The sequence below is a fragment of the Festucalex cinctus genome, chromosome 12 (genome assembly GCF_051991245.1).
Source record: "Festucalex cinctus isolate MCC-2025b chromosome 12, RoL_Fcin_1.0, whole genome shotgun sequence".
Classification (NCBI taxonomy): Eukaryota; Metazoa; Chordata; class Actinopteri; order Syngnathiformes; family Syngnathidae; genus Festucalex; species Festucalex cinctus.
Genome location: NC_135422.1, coordinates 248373 through 269674, shown reverse-complemented (window position 1 = coordinate 269674; position 21302 = coordinate 248373). Strand labels below are relative to the sequence as shown.

The following is a 21302-nucleotide window of genomic DNA, read 5'->3' as shown; positions in this document are numbered from 1 at the left end:
GCAGCTCCGTCGCCGCCCACTTCCTGCCGTGTCTCGCGCGATCATGTGGCATTCGAAACAACGACAAACACACAGAAAGTCTGTGCTCAACAAAGAAGCAGGGCCGGAGTACTGCAGGTTTTGGAGGTTTCCCTCTTCCAACACGAGCCGATTCCAATCGACGGGATCGTTTTCAATCTCATGCAGAGCTTGCTGATCAAATGATCATATATCAGCTATGTTGGCGAAGGGAAACATCCAAACCCTGCAGGACTCTGGCCCTCGAGGACCGACATTGCCCATCCCTGCTTTAAACTGTGCATCAAATCCTTCAAAAGGGGGAAAAAAACAAAAACAAAGCAGTTCTCTTTTTATGTATTAAAATCAAGCATTTATTCAGATTTCCAGTATCAGATGAAAGAAACAAACGAAAAAAACACAAACCTTCCAACACAGCACAGAGTGGACATGTTCAATCATGATTGAAGTGAGTGTAAGATGCGAAGGAACGAGACGAGACGAGACGAGACGAGGGGAGAGTTTGTCGTCAGCCAATCGCAGACGTTTGGATGGGGAGACCAACTTTATGTCACCTCCACTACCTGCCTGAGCTCATTTATTAGTGGCGCCAACTCCTTCTCCAAACTCATGATGAGACCTGAGAAAACAACGGCAAAATCACGTGTCATGGCGAGAGGCCGAAGGTCAAACAAGAAAACGCACAAGGGAGGCACCAAACGGAAAAGTTGTTGACCTGTGTTGGCACTGCTGCTGGCGATGAAGCTGATGACGAGAGGTAAGCGGTTGAACTGCACAATCTGTTCAACACAGATGCAGCAAAAACGTCAGACGATAATCGACCAGGACACCAGAAAAGGAGATGGCTTCTTTTTTTTTTTTTTAACTTGATGGTATTTTTTTTCTCGATGCATTTCAATGATATGTGGATTTTCGCTATGGCAGAGCTGAGATGAATGAATGAATAATGCTACAAATGAACACGTAACGAAAGTGAACGCGAGTACCGCTAGGAGTCCCACACTCAAGCCAGTGGCTGGATTCGTCCCGCCATTTATTTGCAAATGAGGCAATAATTGTCTCCAAGTGCTCGTTTTGGATCAACATTTAAACACAATTTTTGGCTTTTCTCATTTCAATACCAATGGGGTCGATGTTTCCACACATCGGCACCGTTTCCGTTCCAACACGCCCCCCCAACCCTAAATAATGAAAGATTATAAATAGAAAAGTTGAAAGGGGCATATTGACTAAGAATGCGCTGCTGCCGCCGGTAACAGCGCAAAATATTGCACCCGCAGTCTGGATATTGCTCCAATCATATGCCGGCGCAAACACGCCCACAAAACTGACAGCTTGGGGCAAATTTGCTCCTGATTTAGCACACATGGCAATGAAGTTGCGCCAACAACATGGTCGTTATCGTAACAGTTGGCAGAAAGATGACATCATCAGAACATTAGTTGCGGGCAACGTCCGGGTGCCGCAAATATGTTTTTGGAAATGATTGGAGCGTGTATTTTGCCGTCGACTACTTTTTCTTCCCAGCGCTATTGACGTCAATGTTGTGTGCAGTGTGACCTGGTAGCTGTTGTAGTAGCAGATAATAGTCTTGTTTTTGGAGAGGCCCAGCTTGCTGCCTTGATCCGTTGCCAGAGCAAACGTGGACAGGAAGCCCGGTCGCAGCGCGTGGACTGGAGCGTTGTCGTTGGCAACTGCGGGAAGAATGCACAAATATGGGATCCATCACACAAGGCGACAGGAACACAATTATTAGTTACTACTCGTGTTTCTTTCCATAAACAAAGACGACTAATTGGCATCTGCACCTGAAGGAACAGACAAGAAAAGGACGACGAAAGCGATCAATGTTCAAGTGTCTTAACAACGCAAACCTTTCAAGTGGTTGACCAAACATTTTTATTCCGTTGCTACGATTCGTTTTGCTTCCTCATTTCGCTACGTTGGCAAAGCGACGGGCACGCGTTTCCGTAGCACCAGTCGAGCCAACGTAACTCGCTCGGAAACATCAAACTCGGAAAGTGATTTTTGTTCCCTTTTCAGATGAACACGAGGTAAGTCAGGTGTCAAACTCATTTTTGTCACGGGCCACATCACATTTAGTGTTTCCCCATTATGACTGTGAACTATATACAGTCAATGTTTGGTCGCCTTATCACATATTGAGAAATGGATGAAAGTTTTGAAATAAGCCTGTAAATGATTGCTTGCTATGCTAATTTTCAATTCATTTTAAAAGGGGTGTTGGTAATAAAAAATGCTTGCAATATTGCAATGTTATTAAAAGTGAAGGATATTTGCAGTTTTGGGTATTTTACCACAAAACAAGTCATGATGTGCAAATGAAGAAAATGGATGGATGGATGGATGGATGGATGGATGGATGAATGTGCCAAATAATCAAAAGAGAGGTTTTACATAACTGCCAGTTTCGTTTTTACTTTTGTACTTCCCGCCATTTCAGGGCATGTACACTTTGACTGAAGTCCAGGACGTCAACCAAGACGTGAATCAAGACGTGAATCAAGACGTGAATGAGTCCTTCCCCTTCAAGTAAGAGCCATCTGGAATACCTTTAAGAACAGGAACTCCATCTCTGTCTGTGACCACGATTGCGTGAAGACCTTCAACACTGCGTGAAAGCACAAACGAGATTAGAGTGCAGGCTTCAAGTCTTTTGAGAGCTGTTGTGGTCGACGTCCCAGAACCGGCACTGGCCCTCCAGAGTCATGACATAATACATGTATGATAACTTCCAATGATTATTTTCATGCTATATTATTTCAGCCTTTGCCAACATTATGGATGTCAGACAAGTCTTCAAACAAACCCGTTTTTTGTGGTTCCGTTGATTTTACAAATGTCTTGACCGACTGATCAACTGTAAATACATACAGTAACAAAATGATTTCACATCATATTTTATACATACCTTTGCAACTGTTTGTACAGGTATCTTTTTAAGTCCTGTAAAAGAAAAATGTTAGATACAGACATAAAAATAATATTGGGATCCTCAGTTTATGATGGCTTACGTTCCTACGTCGGCAACGTAATCCGAATGTGGAGGCTTAGGAACTTTTATCACGAGCCCATGCTAATTATGTAGTAAAGTCAAAATTATAGTAAATATTTCTATGAAAAAAACACTAGGGATGCACGATAATAAAGAAATCCAGCAATAATGAGAGACATGCCACGTTGTTCCATCTGTTGTGGTCGTGGCTTATATCAACCAAATTCAGCTTCATGGTGCTTTACATGCATTGAAACATTGTGTCAAGTTTAGACAATGTTTCAGTGTATTTGTTAGACTCAAAAGTATATTTGTATTTAAGCTCATTTTGCAAACAATTATCGGCTATCGACACTTGCAAATTATTGGTTTCTGGGTATCGATTGAAAATAGCATTATCGTGCATCCCTCAAAAATACTGCCTAAAGAAGAACCAAATGAAAAATCGGATGTAGGTAGTAACTAAAAGTGCCTTCTTGCGCCTGATGACGATTTACGCTTGTACTACAGCGCAAACTAGGTAGCCACTGCGTTTGTGCCCTTGAAACATTGGCCGTTTCAAATCCTTCAAACCGATGACATACTGTACGTGTAACAGTGCCATATAGTATGATGAATCTCTCCAAACAGGAAATGGTTATTTTTCAAATTTGCTTGCAAAGTATTGTGTTGACTCCTACTGCTTAAGGCAAGTTAAATTCCAGATACATCAATTCAATGTCAAATTAGGACCACCTTCCCAAAGTACCAAAGTTGTCCAAAGCTGCAATCGTACGTGAACAACATCGTTACGTGACACACGATACCTCATAACGGAACCTAAACTGGACCGGCTAACTACACTTTGGGCATCCGTAGCAAGAAGATGGCAGCGAAACATGGCAGCACCTTGTAAGTTGAGACTCCAGCCATGTAATATAGTTAGTAATTACAAGACCTACAATTATATATTAAAAAAAAAAAAAAAAAGTACGTTGATGTGATAGGACATATTTATTTTTGCATATTATTGAAATCAATACTAGGTTTTTAAAATGAATGAATCACGAGTTCACGACTCGATGGCACTAATTGTTACGCACTATGCCTAGAATTTAAGGCCAGACTGGATTTTTGTCAATGATTACAGAGACGTTTTGTTCCAAAACGGACTGATGAGACCATGATGAACCTCGAACAAAGTGATGGCAAACACAAGCTCATCAATGTCATGGCTTGGGCTTGCGTGGCTGCTTCTAAGGATTTCTTTTGTTCACTTTAGTAATAGGAGACTGTCACAACAAGTGTTCGGTAGCACTTCCGCAATTGAACATCTGTGAGCACGTCAGTAAGAAGCACGTACGAATCTGGAAATACTCACATCAGCCATGGTGGCCAGTCTTCTCACGTGTCATTCAATCCTGACGGCAGGAGGAATAAAACACAAATGTTCGTTCCAACAAACCAGAAAATGACGCAAGGTTAAGTTTGTGAACATCCACGAATGCTACCGTGCTAGCTAACTAGCGCGAGTTTGCTCCGTGTCGCCATTTCATTCCGCTTGCAATTGCGTCGAATGAGCTGCGCGAGGTGAATAGCAGACGTAACGCAGCAAAAACGCTCGGAGAAACATGAAAGGACGCCACAAACCTGCCCACTGGTACGAAATTCGAACTGCAAACTGTGTCACCAGCACAGACGTCAAGTCAAGTCAAGTCAGTGGCGGTCACACACGCACAAAGTCACATGACCTGCTTGTTTTGTTTCCGCCTTTGGAGAAAGATTTGAGGAAAGTCAAAGCTGCGCAAACACAACGCCGCAACACCATCTTATCTTCGTACAATCATTCAGATGGGCAATATTTAACTGGTGCGAATGTCATTTTCCATCATGGCAAGAATGAAACTGTTATGAACGGTTGAGGTTTTGTCAAATGGATAACTGAGTAGTGACTGACGATTTTATTGACATTTCCGTCAAAGTTAAGGAGTTCATGAATAAATTCGACGTCAAATTGAGATCATGTGTTTAATTATTACGTTAGATATGATCTTGTAATGCATAAAAATGCATTGATGACTGACCTGACGGAGCTTATCGGAAATGTTTGCTAATGTTTTAAACCAAGAAATGGTTGGTTCAAATGAAATCAAAGAGACAGCTATAGCCTACAGCTAATTTAATTTACCTCCTTGAGAAATAATTGTATGTATTTCAATATTATCATGTTGAAAACACAAGGCAGGACACAGTTGTGCAAATCCATAAATAGCGAGATATGAATAGATTGCCCTGCAGGAAGCTAGCTCACATTGCAGTCGATTCACAACTAGTGGAGAAACAGACAAGTGCCCTTCTACCTTGTTGCCTCAAAAACAAAAAGGTGAGTTTGTTTTTTGTTTTCCTGAAAGTTTTTTTTTCTGTTTTCTGTTTTTCCACTGGACATTCATTCAAGATTCAACATATTTCATGTCATTTGTCATACCACACATGCACAGCAAAAAGAGAACTGTAGCAAGGAAATGATCCGAGCCGTGTTTCTCAACCTGGTCCCCTCCCAGGGCACACAATCCAGCCAGGCAGCTGATTCCAATGACGGCTCATCAGCCAGCTAACGATCCTCATCTGTGTGTGGAATAGGGAGACATGGAAAACAGGATGAACACAAAATTGAACACAAAAATCCAAGAAATGTACATTTTATTCAACTTTCAAGACCTTTAATATGTAAACAATTGGGTAACAAGCAAATCTGGATTGATGGTCAGCGCGTCTCCTCATCATTCTTATGCAACTCTGCGACACCAAACATTCTCATTTCCAGTGAGGGGGGGTTGTGTGTTGTGCGCCTCCTGCACCTTTGCCGCAAAAGTCGGCATCATTGCTAAACATCCACAATGGCAACGAGCCTGACTCCGATAATGACGAGCGGGAACCTGGCATGTTTGAAGGAGAAATTGCTCAGCTGTTCGATTCGGATACACAAGATTAGGACGTTGATGGATTTGGGCATGAAGACTGATCCAAAAATAACGTGAGTACGTTGTTAAACTGTTGAATAAAGTAGTAGGGATGTCACGATAAGGGCAATATTGTGATATCGCGATATTAAAACTGCCACAATATCGTCATCGTCATGTTCACAATTTGTTAAAAAAAAAAAAAAAAAAAAAGTAAGGTTGATTTCAATTTGTGCAGTTCTAGCACCCTCTAGTGGCTAGTTTATTAGTGCCATTTAATTTTCATTAGGGATGTTTTGGCCTTGTGTGTTTAAAATCTATGCGAATTGTCGGATGAAGGGCAACGTAATTTGCTTGCTTGTGCTTGCATTACCAAGTGCCTCAATATTATTATGAGAGATCGTAGGTGGTTTATGTGCATTGCTGTCATGTACAAAAGCACAATATTGTGCTTTTTTTTCTTTCTTTTTTTTGTATGAGCTTCTCTTTTTTACAATACTGTGATCGTTTTTAAATATCGCCAACGCCCCCACAATATCGTGAGAGTTATCGTATCGTGATGTTTGGATGTGGTTACATCCCCATAAAGTAGAAGCAAAACCACTGCTCTGCTCTTGCAACTCGTTTGTTTTAGCAAGCATACAGCAATAACGCTGTTCGCTTTTTTTTAAAGCGCAAAGTTGGCTTAACACCGATATGCCCCGCCCCCGTCAACCGCTGTTGACAGAATTCGGAGCGGAAACACTGCATCCCCTCAACTGGGATAGAGCTCATTTACAACATAATAATGACTGAATAATTAAAAAAAAAAAAAAAAATGTTTTCATCATGATTAATGTTGCTCTTGTGTTTCTTTTTCATTGGAACAGAGGTGTCACCACCAAACGATACGTTGTGGATCCGACGATGGAGCAACAATACAATCAACAATTCTACCAACCTACGCAACCTTCTGGAACTGGCCACAAAGTAAGGCCTGATTCTTTTGAAGAGGAGCTCCCTCTTCTTGAAGGTAAAAACAGGTCACAATATTGATTGATTTATTCAACATATAGACATTAAAAAAAAAAAAAGAAAAAAAAAAGACAAGACATAATTCAGCACAGTTTACATGTTCAAAGAGAGTAGGAAGAAGGACAAGAATTGATCTCGTCCTACCCCACATTACTCATGGCAATACACTAGTAGGGTATAATAGATCACAAATCAAAACATAACAAAACAAAACAGGTTTATGCTCATGCGTATGTCTGATTATTTGTTAGGAAACTTGTGCCATTGTTTGACCAAGTAAAAATTATATTTGACCAATTAAAAAAGGTTGAAGGCGATTTGTCAGTCACAAGCAGCGTAATGAAAAATAATCAAACAGGTTTTGTTTTTAAGAAGGTAATGTATACCAAAATGCGGGACAGGAAACTGTCATGCTAAAACAGAAAATGGCCAACGAATGGAACTCATCATGCAGAAAGAAACTCCAACATAAAAGACACAAATCTGAAACTGCAAAAAACAAGACCATACAAATCAATATTCATCCATCCATTTTCACAAGGCTCGTGGGGGAGCTGGAGCCTATCCCAGCAGGCTCCGGACAGTAGTTGGGGTACACCCTGAACTGGTTGCCAGCCAATCGCAGGGCACGCACTCACAAACACACCTGGGGACAATTGGGAGCACCCAAAGAACCTGCAATGCATGATTTGTAAACATGTTGACCGCCACATCATAAACACGGAATTTAACTACACAGTCAAGAAAATCTCTCTCTTAAACAATTAATATCTTGTCTTTGTAGTCTCCTCAATTGACTATAAGTTGAAAAGTATTTGTAAATCATCGTATTCTGTTTTTATTGACATTTTTCACAATGTTCCAACATCATTGCAATTGGATAGTGGGTGACAAGTTCCACACAGAGCCACGAAGGCTTGCGAGTGTTTGCGAACGTAGCGAATGTTGTTTGTTTTTGTTATCAGGGATATACCAATAATGGCGCCATCCTACTATTTCCAGAACTTGGCATCAATTTTGATCACGTCTGGCAGAAGACCATGACAGTGTTGAACCCTTTTCAACCAGCAGATGGCAGCATTATGAACGAGGCTGATTTGACCGGCCCCTTCTTGTTTTGTCTTGCTTTGGGGATCACTTTAATGATGGTAAGTGTCACCAGTCCACATTTTGCCCACAGGCGTGCGCGCTTCTTGCCAATTCCTTTTGGCTCCCGTTTGCAGGCAGGCAAAGCTCAGTTTGGCTCCATCTACGGCTTGAGTGTCGTGGGCTGTATTGTGATGCACATCCTGCTGAGTCTGATGAGTTGTACGTCGCCGTCCTGCGGCTGCGTGGCCAGCGTCCTGGGCTACTGCCTTCTGCCCCTGCTTCTTCTAGCTGCATTTGCAGTCATCTCTTCTTTGCAGTAAGTTTTCATCACTTCCCTTTGAATCTATGAAGACCCGCTTTTGTTTTCTGTCCCACGTAGTCTTCATTTGGAAAAAGAGCCCATTTGTTCTGCAAAATAGAAATGAATACACTTCTATCAGATGATTGCTCACAATTCTGACCCATTACAAAGATCATTGTTGTGATATATTGTGCCCTGTTTGTGTTTGTCCAGAGGGATCATTGGCACCATTCTGGCTTTATTAGTAATTTGCTGGTGCAGTTTTTCAGCCTCCAAGATCTTCATCTGTACTCTGGCTATGGAGGGCCAGCAACTGCTGGTGGCTTATCCATGTGCGCTGTTTTATGGGCTCTTCGCTCTGCTCACTATTTTTTAAGAAACCTTTGGCAGCTCCGCATCCGATCTGCAGCTGGTGTCAATTGACGCGGACTCAAATGCTTTCGATTCCTTGGATGCCGCTCCGCGTCCATTCTGCAGTCGCTGCGACTTGGGCGACCTGTCGAGACAGTCAGATCATAATTCACACTCAGATGAGTGGGAACTGAAACCACACTGCCTGCCTGCCTGCCTGAAGTCGGACTTCGCCAGGGGTGAGCAACCTTTTGAAGCGGAAAGCTAATTCTTGGCTACCTGTTAATGCAACACACACAAGTCATATACATCCAAATAACTCCTTTTATTTAGTCATGTATCTTGACAAATATTGGCCGTTTTCAAAGACTGTACTAAAGACTAGCGCCTCTTGAAGGTGAAACATCATACTGCACGCTTTGATTCAATAAACTGCCCCCGCCGAGCGGCTTGCGACTCGTGCCGGCGGTTTCGAGTTTGTCGGAAAACGCAGCTTGTAACAGCCACACTCATCGGAATGGTGGCAATTGTGACTTGGATTTTTCAACATTTGTTTCATTTGACATAAGCTGCTCGTGAAATCCGCACAAGCGCCGCTCTCGTGTGTCCGTTACTCAGCCTCACTCGCTTTTCAAAAACAGTAATGGAATGGAACAGCTACAAATATGTATTCAGTCATGAGCACCGCACTACATCCAGCTGGAATTTCTTCTTCTTCTTCTTCTTCTTCCTTGTTTTGTAACGTGAGCCCACTTACAACAACAGAGGGAGCCAGAGCACAAAGTTTCAAACAAGACCTTGACCGTCTCTCCTGCTCTCAGCTCCTTTCGCAATACATTTCATCATTTGGAATTCCCCGACACGTTTTGTAGACACGGAGTGAGCTTTGTGAGCGTGCGAGAGACAGAAGAGGAGGATGTTAAACATTCTGCGAAACATTCACAGGAAGAGAAGAAAGTCATTTTTCATACATATCAGGAACGTATGAAGGTCAGGGCAGACTGCCAGATGCAGATTCAGTGACGTTCTGCAGACAGTTTTCTCTGAGAGCAAAAGCAGCGCAAACGTCTGCAATATTCTTCGTGATATTAACGAGTAACTTCTGACCGTCACATGCAGCGCAATCAGCCAGGTGGGTCCAATTTCCTCAAGAAGAAAAACAAGGCTGTGAGTTCTCTGCTCAATAGTTCTGCTATGCACAAAGTCGTGGTGGTAACATTTTTTATTCATCTGCCAAAGTCTTTTGACACGAAAAAAATAAAATAAAAATCTTTGCTGCCCCTGCTTTCATTTTCTCAGTCTCGTTACATTAAAGGTGGGCTGGAGTGAGTGTTTAGATACACTCAATGGTAGGGATGTTCGATACCACCGATACTCAGACCCTCAGATACCAAGTGCCGATACCAGTAATACATTTTGATAAATTAAAAAGAAAATCACTAAAAGATATTTTTAAACAAAAATACATCATTTACTTTTGACAAAAAACAGCACCGTCACTCTTCAATAATGTTAGCCCTCAAAATAAAACTCAAACAAAAATGCTCTTTTAGTTTAGGATTCACTTGTAATAAATGTTTCGCCTTGAGGTGTTTTAGCAAGTTGCTAGTATTGAACGATGCATCTTCATTCCGCCTCTTGCGAGTTCACATTCTGCAATGTGTGCTTCGTCCTCGTCAATTTGGAAGTATTTCCAAACCGGTGAAGTTTTGGTTAAAAAAACAAAAAAAACAGGAAGTGATCCTCATGATTTGCCGTGGTGTTAAACTGCTGCAGGGTAGCGCCAGCTACAGGCAAGGAGGACTCACTCAACGCCGCCCTCCGCCTGAGGTCGCTTGTACTCGTCGGCGTCACGAGTTCTCCAGTACTTGAAAAAAGGCTCGTAGCGGTACTCGCCCATCCCAATTTCTCAATTCATTTCTATTGTGTTTCATCTATGGGCTCATTATCTCCAAACGGCACAGCGGTGCGCTTTTCTGTCTTCGAAACTTAAATGTGTGATAGACTTGAATAGAATAATCGGCGAGCGGAAAGTTGAGACTGCGCTGTGCTCTTAAAAGAAGAGTAAAAATAACTGAATGGCCACGAATAATAAAAATGTAAAAACAAGAGCAGGTTTAATGACCCCTTGAGACACTTTAGCCATAGCTGACTGTACGGCCAGGATGAGATGGTGTGCATAACTTTTTCCCACACCACAAAAAGGTTTTGGAGTTGGCACATTTTTCATCTATCATTGGCTGACTTCTGTGGTGACGACACCAACAACAACAACAAAAAGTGTTGTTGCCAGGACTTTTTTTTTTGTTTTGTTTTTTTTGAAATGACATTTGTTGTATGTTGTAAATACTGTATGCAGTTCCACAGACGCCGACCCACCAATAAATTGTCCTCCGATTTTTTCAATTCAACGAAATGTCCTCGTCCCTGACTGAGCTCAGGCTCCTTATAAAGAACTTCCATTGAGGCTTGAGCACTTGGATGTGATTGGCAGAGACTGACCTTCCCTTACCTTGACCTGGCACCATCTGAACCACCGGGTGATTCGAAGCAAATATGCTTGTTCACTTTTTGAACTGTAAATCAAGAAAGACAACAGACAGCAGAAGGTAAAGAATTGCGGGAGAGGCACTGGCGAGCGCTCGCCAGTCGTTCTGAGGGACTGTGAAGAACCGGTCCAGTCCTCCTTCTGCTGACCGTTTGAATTGGTTCAAGTCAACAAATCCCTCTGGCCAAGCAGTAAGCGGACGGCCCCTGGGCTGGGCGGGGCCCCGCTCAACTCTCTTGCTACTTTACACTAAACTCTTCCAGATGATTTATGGGCTCTCGCTTCTCTTCTCTTCTCACAAGCTTGTTGTCGCTCGCCTCTTTCACAGCGCAGGCAAACGGCATCTCTGCTCTTATTAGAATGTGCGCAGAATTCCTTCCAACACAACATCCATCTATCCATCCATTTTCTAGACCGCTTATTCCTCACAAGGGTCGCGGGGGTGCTGGCGCCTATCTCAGCTGGCTCTGGGCAGTAGGCGGGGGACACCTTAGACTGGTCGCCAGCCAATCGCAGGGCACACAGAGACAAACAACTATTCACACGCACAAGCTCACCTCGGTACAATTCGAAGCACCCAATTAGCCTGCCCGCATGTCTTTGGAATGTGGGAGGAGACCGGAGTACCCGGAGAAGACCCACACGGGCACGGGGAGAACATGCAAACTCCACCCAGGAAGGACGGAGCCTGGACTCGAACCCGAGTCCTCAGAACTGGGAGGCGGACGTGCTAACCACTCGACCAACACAACATGATGTGTGGAAATGATTTGTTGTTGTATGTTCTAAATGTATACATATCATACCGTATATTTTACATATTCTATACAATGTCACACACAGAACAAAGAAAGATTTTTTTTCCCACGTGTTCATTAAAGTCGATTAATTTATATTCACACATGTATAACAGATGAGACAAAATCTCCAAAAATATGCGGGACAAGATTTTTGTCTGGTCAAATGAGACGTTTTGGCCGTAATTGTTTGGCCCAAACACGGTGAACACGGTGGCGGCAGCGTCACTCCTCGGGGCTGTCGTCTTCAGATGGAACTGGCCGAAGGTGGAAGCACTTCTTCAACATCTGAGAGTGCAAAAGCTTATATCGATGTCAAGACAATGTCAACAACATCTCGAGAACATCTTCAATTTCTTTGTGGTTAAATGAGTTACTTCAAATGGTGGCACGTGTACTGAACCCCATTGAACACAAGTTTGATTGTGATTGCTTCATTCCGAGTTATCTCAGTTCTGAGAGGCCACTGATGCAACTATTTCTCCTTACCCGTCAAAGATGCATTGAGTTCATCATTTAAAAAAAAATATTTTTTTTTACTTGTGACTGCCACTTCTGTCTTGAAGTGTAACTGCAACCTCTCCTGTAAATCTCGTGCAAGGTGCGCATGAAGATACAAGCTGATAGGCGCAGTCACAAAGTCACAACTCTTTATATCAGGGCTGTCCAAACTTTTTCATTTAAGGGCCACATACAGAACATGTGAAGGACGCAAGGGCCACATAATCTTATGAAGAGAAATTGTGTTTTGTCCTAAAAATGGTTCAAATCATTTATTTGTGCTTTTGCATATTTAGAAAAATGCTACAATATATAAACCAATTTATTTGTAATATGGCAGTCGGGTTATTATAGTTTGGGAATTTTTCATTTTAATTAGTTTTTATAAGTTTTCAGGGTGGTTCTGTTAGTTTTTATTTGTTTAGTTCTTTTTTTTTTTTTTTAAATGCTCAATTTTAGTTTAGTTTGTTAGTTTCAGTATTATTTTTTATTTTAAATGTGTATTACTTGTGCACAATATAAAAAAAAACAGCATGGGAGTCACGTCATCTGAAGTTGCTTTTCTATTGGCTGCTGCTAGATGACGTCACTTCTGGGTGACATACTTTTAAACGATATTATTCCGGTTTATATCAAAATAAATCAACTAAAAATCAAGTACTGGTACTTTATTGATAACTTATCATTGGATGTTATATCTCAAATGCTTTTGGTCACATAAAGAAAATGAAAATGTTATGATGGTTCAACACAATACTAGTATACACTTTTGTTAATATTTAATTTGAATTCCCCTCTCATCGATGTATGTAGAAGCGGTGAAAGTAGCAAAAGCAGTTACGATCCATGGAATTAGTGGCGACAACATGAGATGTAGTTTTGTGTATTCTTGAGCTCTTAAAATAAATGGCCACCCTTCACCTCAAAAGTCCCATAAGACTCACATCCGTACGTCTTTATTTCTCATAAAGACATATCATATGTTTGAGTCAAAATAATTCTCAGAAACTGGATACACTTTGCTATAATCTTTCTGTATTTCAACACATTGGAAATCTAAATCCTCCAAACCAGGCAAGAAGGAGAGTCTGCGAATTCCCACGTTCAAACTTGTGCTTTCTCTCATGGAGAGAGAGAGAGAGAGAGAGAGAGAGAGAGAGAGAGAGAGAGAGAGAGAGAGAGAGAGAGAGAGAGAGAGAGAGAGAGAGAGAGAGAGAGAGAGAGAGAGAGAGAGAGAGAGAGAGAAAGACAAAATAAAGAACTATCTATCATCTCGCTAATAAAACAATCAGCTTGAACTGACATAACGTATGGTCTCGATGACAACCCCAGTCCCAGTGTGTCACTCGGCCCGGGCCAAGGCTGGCTGTGATAAATGGAGGCCGCTGCTCCGTATGTACGGAGGGGAAGAAAAAGGAATAGGACTGTGTCCATGGCGGACTTGAAAACTTTCAGCTAACTTTGAGTTCTGCATGCAAGTCACAAGTTTGACCTAAACCCCTTTTGGTGATTCAACTTCAGCTCAGCTACATTGAGACTTTTACACGTTTGCATATGTGATGCCCACGGAGTGTGATCACAATGTTTATTTTTCCAAACTTTTTAGTATCTGGATTTCCTTTGTAATGTGCATTTTGTGTCCTTCGATTTAATGTGAAGAACAGACATGACCTATCTTGGTCAATAGGTGGCAGTGTAAGACCACGGGTCAGTTGCGTGCCTGACACTGTTGTATGGGGCGCATGCGCGCGGCCATCTTCTCAGAGCCGATGAGAACTGGCGAAAGACAGCAGCGTCGTGGTCTTGCATTGTTCACAACTTTAACCTGTTTTACAGGTGGGTACAGCATTTAAAATTGTTTATGAATGTTCGGATATGTTTGTGTATGTTGTTTTTCAGTTTCGAATTGAAACGTGTCTTATGCGTCGTGTACAGTTACTGTGTATCGTCGTCGTTTGCCGAGTGTCGAGTAGTGAAATGGCGGCGTCTTTACCCGTGCATTGAATGTAACCTAATTGGGCGTTATTTCATTTTCGTTTGAATGGGGTTTTGATTTGGCGAATGACTGGCTCAATTTATGTAAACGTATATTTCTTGTGACTGTTTAAAAAGCAATAAGAACTTAACTTTTGTAACTATTGTATACTGTATTGTTAAATCTTTATTACATACATGTGTACTTTTTGCTATGTGTTAGTCCCATAGATGTCGCTAGCATCTTAAGTATGAATGCACTTTTATGCATATAGAAGTGTGAACCAAAGCTTTATTTAGAAAATTGAAATTGAAAGAGGTATACAGTATAATGTGTGTGGATGTTGATTTGTATTGAAGACCATGGTAACAGAAATGTTTGTGTTATTGTTTTCTATGAACAAAGAGAATGTGAATGTCTAGATAGGCAAATAGAAATACAGTATTGTATATGCTGAGTAAATTAAGAAATGGGATGAAGCAAATAGTGATAAGTCTGTGTATTTTTGGGTTATTGTCGTTGGTGTGAATATGTAAATAGATCTTCTCAGAGCCGATGAGAACTGGCGAAAGACAGCAGCGTCGTGGTCTTGCATTGCTCACAACTTTAACCTGTTTTACAGGTAAACCTTTAACTGCCATCGGGTACTGCATTCCGGTGCCCGTAACACATACCATTTGTGTTCTAAATGGACAAAACTGATCGCTCGCCTCAAAAAAACAAAAAAACTCAACTGTCCGATGTGCTATTTTTACTCTCTTTCTATCCAACTGTATCGTTATGAATCACACTGAGATAACTAATCCTTTGTGATTCATTACAAAACTTCAATGGTAGACAACACGATAGCATGGATACTAATTTCTGTTGCCAAGGGAAAGTCTGCTACTGGTGATTCAATTCAAAGTCACTGAGGTCCCGTTATTAAAATTTCCTCCCAATTCAAGGTCCAAGCCAAAGGAACAGTGCAGCGCTATGACAGCTCTATAATAGAAAATTGTCATTAATTTCACGTCATTTTAAGGAAATTTGCTATATTGGAATACGTTTTTATTTCAAATGATCTGTTGTTGTTTTGTTGGAAATTTGATGCATCAAAAGTAGGGCTGGGTTTTAAAAATCAAACAATCAATATGCAATCGATGTTCCTTTTCGAGCCTGATATTGTTCCATAAAACCATACATTGATATGCACATATGCATTTGATTGATCTCGCCTTGTTGTGATGTGTCTGTCGGTCCTCGGCCATAATCAGTAGGTGCAGTCAACGCCGATGTCAAGTGTCGCCGTATCATGTCGTGTCTGAAACAATAGGCCAGGAAAAAAGTGTCCCCCCCCTCTGTGGATCCAAATGCAGCTCAGCATTGCCGTCCAAGAAAAAGAGGACGGTCCAAGCCCACTTCAGCCTTACGAATCTCACCGTGCCGGATTCTTACTCAGAGCGTAACATACGCACAAAAGACAAAATGGCGTGCCACAAAAACTATCAGACCTATTCAACTGTGTGTACACACATCTGTAGGAAATCTTGCCTTGACATGGATCACTCATTCTCACGCGTCACCGCGACATATTCAACCGTCAAGTAAAGCACTACACCAAATGTAAGTTGGATTTGTTTGAAAAATGAAAGAAGCATTTGAAATATTGAGTCCAGAGTGGCGCATGGAGTTCTTCCCCAGAATTCGGGGTACTTGTTCAGACAGATGACCTGAGGAAAGCTCCCACTGGGGGCCTCAATATTTTTAGACAAGTCATGTTTATGTCTTTAGACTTCAGTAGCTTTAGAAGTAAATTCTTGAAAAATTAGAGCCCAGAGGAATTTGTTGACATCCCTCATTAAATATCAAGCAATATCAACTCAAAGTACAGTTCATTGGGAGTGATGAATTCCTGTCGAGGGAATGCTTTTATGGCCCATTTTCAACAACTGTACAGTAAATGCAAAACATGGCTGGAAGACATTGCTGAGGTTTGAAGTTTTGTAAACACTGATGTGAGATATACAGCAAAAGTACAACAGTATGTTACTTGGACTCAACTCGTTTGAGGTCAGACTGCAGTCTGTGGTTTCCTGATCTTACTCTGCAAAAGTGACTTTCTGGCTCAGAAAAGAAGGAATTTTAGGCCGGTGCGTGTTGCAATACACGTTTCACTCCCCTCATCATTTGTTGCACTGTCCGTCACGGTTGAACAGATGAAAACGCCAAAAGGTCGTGGGGAAATGGAAGCATGTTGAAACTGTATGCATGTGGAATTTTAGCAAGCAGCCAAAATATCAATGAGTTATTGCTACTGATTAACAACTACAGCAGATATATGATGCTCATTTAGTGCTGAGGGCCAATAAAAACCTTACTGGTTATGTCTCTCAAAGTAGGAATGGCAATAACACATGACAACATATTCAAATGCAAATTGTGGGAAAAGGACACATGCAACAACATATTGAAAACGATGCGATTGTTTCAAGCTAAACTTCACGCTAGTTTTTTGAGACAAAAAAAAAAAGCATAATACCATCGAGCCACGTTTAATTTCATCATTTCATTTTGTTGCTCTTCACAGTCCAAGTTCAGCAGCTCACATTATGTTTATACAGCTAGCTCGATGAAGATAAAGAAAGACATTTATGCTCTGCTATCAAAAATGAGCTTCAGAAAATGGCTAACAAGGTCGGCAACCAAAAAGAGCTTCTCAGTGTGACCAATGCGATTGCCGCAGAAGCCCAGACAACATTGCCGCTCGGGTTGCTGAGTTCAACCAGAAGATGTTCACTTTCACAGATTTGGATTATATAGGAAAAAAAAAAGAAAAAAAAAGCCACATTTATTTGCAGACAGATGGAATTGTAGGCTCACGAAATAAGACCAGTTAACAGATATAACCAGCATTCGAGTCAATGGGATAATTATTTATGTTTCACATTTGGGTGTTTCTGCGTTTTCAATGTTTATTTGTATTTTTAAATTGTACTCATGATTCTCCGCATCATTTACATACTTGTTTGGTACTACATCACTAATGGTGTAAACACTCTCTACTTATTTGTCAGGTCTTTGTTTGTCATGACTGCAAAACTCGTGTAGCTCATCCTACCCGAGACAAATTCCTGGGAATGATGTTTGGGATGTAGAATCCAATTTTCTTCTATTATCATGCAATGCATCGTTATTCAAAAATTAAATTGAACAGAATTTTTCCTTCAATTTCTCTCTTACGTGATTGATGTAATTATGCATTTGACTGACCAAAGCTTTATGTGTGACATATTTAAATGGTACTCTTGAGATGTATGTTTGAAGCTGAACTTTTTTCTTTTTGTGAAGTTGCAGTGTCTCCATGCAAAGGTCAACTATGTATGAAATAGGCATGCTTATAAATAAATAAATAAATAAATAAGAATATGAAGTTTATTTTTGGACCAATTAACTTTGTTAAAAAAAAAAATGTAAATGATCAACTATGAATTGTACTACTGTAGTTCATTTTAAAACTTGTGAGTTGAACTTTGAACTAGAAAATGAACTTTTCCAACACTGTGAGTAGGTAAGTGTGTGCGGGTCAACCGCAGACTGTAATTTGTTTGTGCTTTTCCAGATCTATCTGACAATCGTTCGGTGTATATTTATTCATATATTTTGAAATGGCGCCTGTCTTTTCTTCAAACCGTTAATATTAGGAAGAAAAAAAAAAAAAAAAAAAACTCTTCCGTGTAGCCATTTGAGTCCGATAAGTCGACTGTTATCTGATTCCAAGAGGTGGTCTCGCTTTCAGCCTATTAAGAGCTGCTATGTTATGTCCGACTTCCGTGCCAGTTCTCCCATGATGCCAAGCTGTGGGTGTTGCATTGACATATCTGATGTCAAGTGGAGGGTGATGATTGGAGAGACCTCACACACACTACAGTCAGTCACTTGAAAAACAGAGATTAGATTTAGATTTTTCTTTTTTCTTTTTCTTTTTTTTTTGAACGTTTGGGGTAATTACCCCGTTAGCACATTTCGTTCAGAAATGTTAATTTAGAGATGGTGATGTATGTTTTGATTCTGTTTGTTGTGGAAAGGAATTCATGATTCATTTTTGCATGGCTACATCCCAACTAGTAGTAGCAGTGTTGAATCATGAGTTACGTTGTAATTCATATGCAAGTTTGATAAGAGTCCTAATAAATGTAGCGCTGCATTTGATCGTTATCGCATGACTAGTTTTGAAAGAGAAGAACAGTGTTGTGCGCTGTTGCTTATGGCTGCTTGAATTTGACTCCTGTACTATACTGTGAAGTACACATTCCCCTGTATTTCAATTTGTATCATTTTTGGAAGACAAATAGATCATGGAACAAGTTCCTTTTACAGGAGACCTGTAAGGGAAAGAAAAGACAAAGAAATTGCATCTTGAAATTTTGGTATTGAAAAGGGTTTTTTTTCCATGTGACATCAAATCCCTAGTGGAACCCCTGCTAAGAAGTTCTACTATTTGTCAAAGCTGAATTACATCCTCTTAATTCCAACCTCCGCCACCCTTGTGAGGAGTAAGAGGTTAAGAAAATGGATGGATGGATGGATGGATAATTCCAACCTGACTTTACTCTATGTAGGGACACAAAGTAGCCAGTAGGGGACACTGGTGTAGTGCCATAGAAAAGAGATGGAGCACTTCAAGGCCTCATCCCAAACCTTTTGAATGTGATCATGATCAGAATCGTCTCTGAGGGAAAGCCAAAGCCAAATTACTTGCCAACCCTGACCAAAGATCATCTGTGGTAATTTAGGCACAATTTAACTCATTCACTGCCTTTGACAAGTATACTTGTCAATTGTATTTTTTAGAGCGGTGCTAAATGGGGGCGAATCTGAGCATGCTCCACTGTAAATATCAAACTTGGAAACAACTTTACTGATGCCCAACCACCGGTAGATGACATCATTGCCCCATTTTATAGGAAATAAACACAGTTTCAGAGTCCATGAGAGAAATGGCTGTATTTTGGCAAACCTACATTTTTCTGCTGTCAATTATAAAAGAACGGGACGGGACAAAAAGTAGAGAGTCTATTCTGTTATTTGGTAGATTCGGTTTATATATAATTATTGAATGTAATATCACGCGAGTATTGGAAATGTAAAAATTTTCTATAATGACTGGCAGTGAATGAGTTTTAAGTATGCACATGAAACCAACAAAGTTGATCAAATGTTAAACAGACGAGCAATGTAAGTTCGGTAAAACTGCGACATTTGGATCATGTTGACAATTTCTGACAAATAGGTCAGAAAAACATCAAGATCTTGTGAGTCGGTTATTTTGAAAAGTCCACTGACAAGGACAGGAAACGGCTGACGATGAGGTTCTTCAGCCCTTTCAAATGGAATTTAGATTTTACACTTTGATGTGTCCTGATGTTGCCGACAGTATGTTATCTTGCTCCGTAGCTATTGTAATACGAGGACCAAAAGCGCTTGTTAGTTTCTGCTCGAAATGTATCTTCACTGCTTTGCACTTACGGTATATTTGGAGCATGTTTATGATGATTGCTTGTCGGCTAATGTGTTGAACAGATTTATGATTGAAGGTTTTTGGTGAGCCTCACAGGATCTCAAATTGGGCTGCAGCCCTCTTTTAAGTTTGGGACTGGTTGGGCTTGTGTTTAATTCAAAATGGCTCCCAAAAGACGTAAAAAAAAAAATGTTGATCACTTCCAAAGTCAGCTTATCTCCACAAATAATATTTGTTTTCTTTTATGGAGGACGAAGGAAATCACAAGGCATATATTATTGAGATTGGACTTTTTGAAATCATATTTAAATCGTGCTTCAAAATATTTTCACTGACTTTGTATCTTGTGCTCAATGAGCAATATCCATATTTTACTGAATGTTTGTTTGTGTCCAGTGTTGCCATGAGACGTTGTTGTCAATTAACAGGTTTATTATGCTTGACTGTCATTGTTTGGTTGGTTTGAATTCAACCACTGCAGTGAGGTTGAGCCAGGAAGCCCCCAAGTAGGGCCCATGACTATAGTTGTTGCTGGCTAGTAGGCGGCCTCGAGTGAGATCTTAACGCAACTGAAAAACCTTGTAGATAGGACAATGACACTTCGGGATTCCAACTCGCTGGCTTTTTTTTTTTTTGGGGGGGGGGGGGGGGGTGTATACTGTGTTGTTACAAACCTCAACCTGCTGCAAACAGCCACACCAGAGAAGTTTGTTACATTAAACATCAATGAGTGAGGAGAACCTGTTCAGGGAATGACTGAATGAATGAATGGTGAACATACATGTGAAGTTTACGATTTGTCCCTGAGGAAAGTCTGTGTCTGCGTCCCTTGTGAGTAAATCTCATCTCATTAAACACTCCCAACCGGACACGCCAGTTTTATTTGGTGAACTGACAGTCCAAATAGTTTGAAAGCACTTTAAGTGGTATATGGAAGTACAGTACGTAAGAATTATCAGGAAGCTACACCGCATAGAGTTAAAAGCACGTGTTTTTGTTGAAGCTTCACCAGGAAACCCGTCTGCCTCAGAAAAGCAAGAGAGGGGCTAACTAATAATAGCTACTCAAAACAATATTAGACGATGATGTGATTGCCAGAGCGCAAGGTGTCAAAATGATGGAATTGTTGTGCAATTCTGCGATAGTGCGAGTGTTAAAACCTTGATTTCAGCAGTGAAGCGCTGATTCCTAATCCATCATGGCAGTCGTTCTTTCAACATGACCTATCCTTTTGATAAAACACAAGTTCTTCA

The 21302-nt window shown here is 40.8% G+C and overlaps 2 protein-coding genes across 4 annotated transcripts in view; one reads left to right on the top strand and one right to left on the bottom strand.

The window, feature by feature from the left end:
* Nucleotides 1-342: 342 nt before the first annotated feature.
* lamtor3 (late endosomal/lysosomal adaptor, MAPK and MTOR activator 3) lies at nucleotides 343-4835 on the bottom strand. Its single transcript, XM_077539151.1, has 7 exons — nucleotides 4664-4835; nucleotides 4395-4434; nucleotides 2951-2985; nucleotides 2592-2650; nucleotides 1579-1712; nucleotides 734-797; nucleotides 343-637 (listed from the first exon to the last, which is right to left on the bottom strand). The coding sequence occupies exons 2-7, from the start codon at nucleotides 4401-4403 to the stop codon at nucleotides 564-566; spliced, it is 375 nt and encodes a 124-aa protein (XP_077395277.1). The 5' UTR covers nucleotides 4404-4434; nucleotides 4664-4835; the 3' UTR covers nucleotides 343-563.
* Nucleotides 4681-21302, top strand: part of LOC144031746 (protein YIPF5-like) — a 74819-nt gene continuing 58197 nt past the window's right edge. Inside the window, exons 1-5 of one of the 3 annotated variants that reach the window (XR_013287602.1) lie at nucleotides 4681-5396; nucleotides 6843-6985; nucleotides 7990-8135; nucleotides 8211-8392; nucleotides 8591-8950. Coding sequence is in view for 1 of the 3 variants with exons in the window: in XM_077539149.1 (XP_077395275.1) it covers nucleotides 6013-6047; nucleotides 6843-6985; nucleotides 7990-8135; nucleotides 8211-8392; nucleotides 8591-8753 (669 nt within the window). In the remaining 2 variants the exon portion in view is untranslated. Of the gene's footprint in view, nucleotides 5397-5946; nucleotides 6048-6842; nucleotides 6986-7989; nucleotides 8136-8210; nucleotides 8393-8590; nucleotides 11738-21302 lie in introns of those variants that run through there. The other 2 variants (XR_013287601.1, XM_077539149.1) reach the window with 2 other exon arrangements.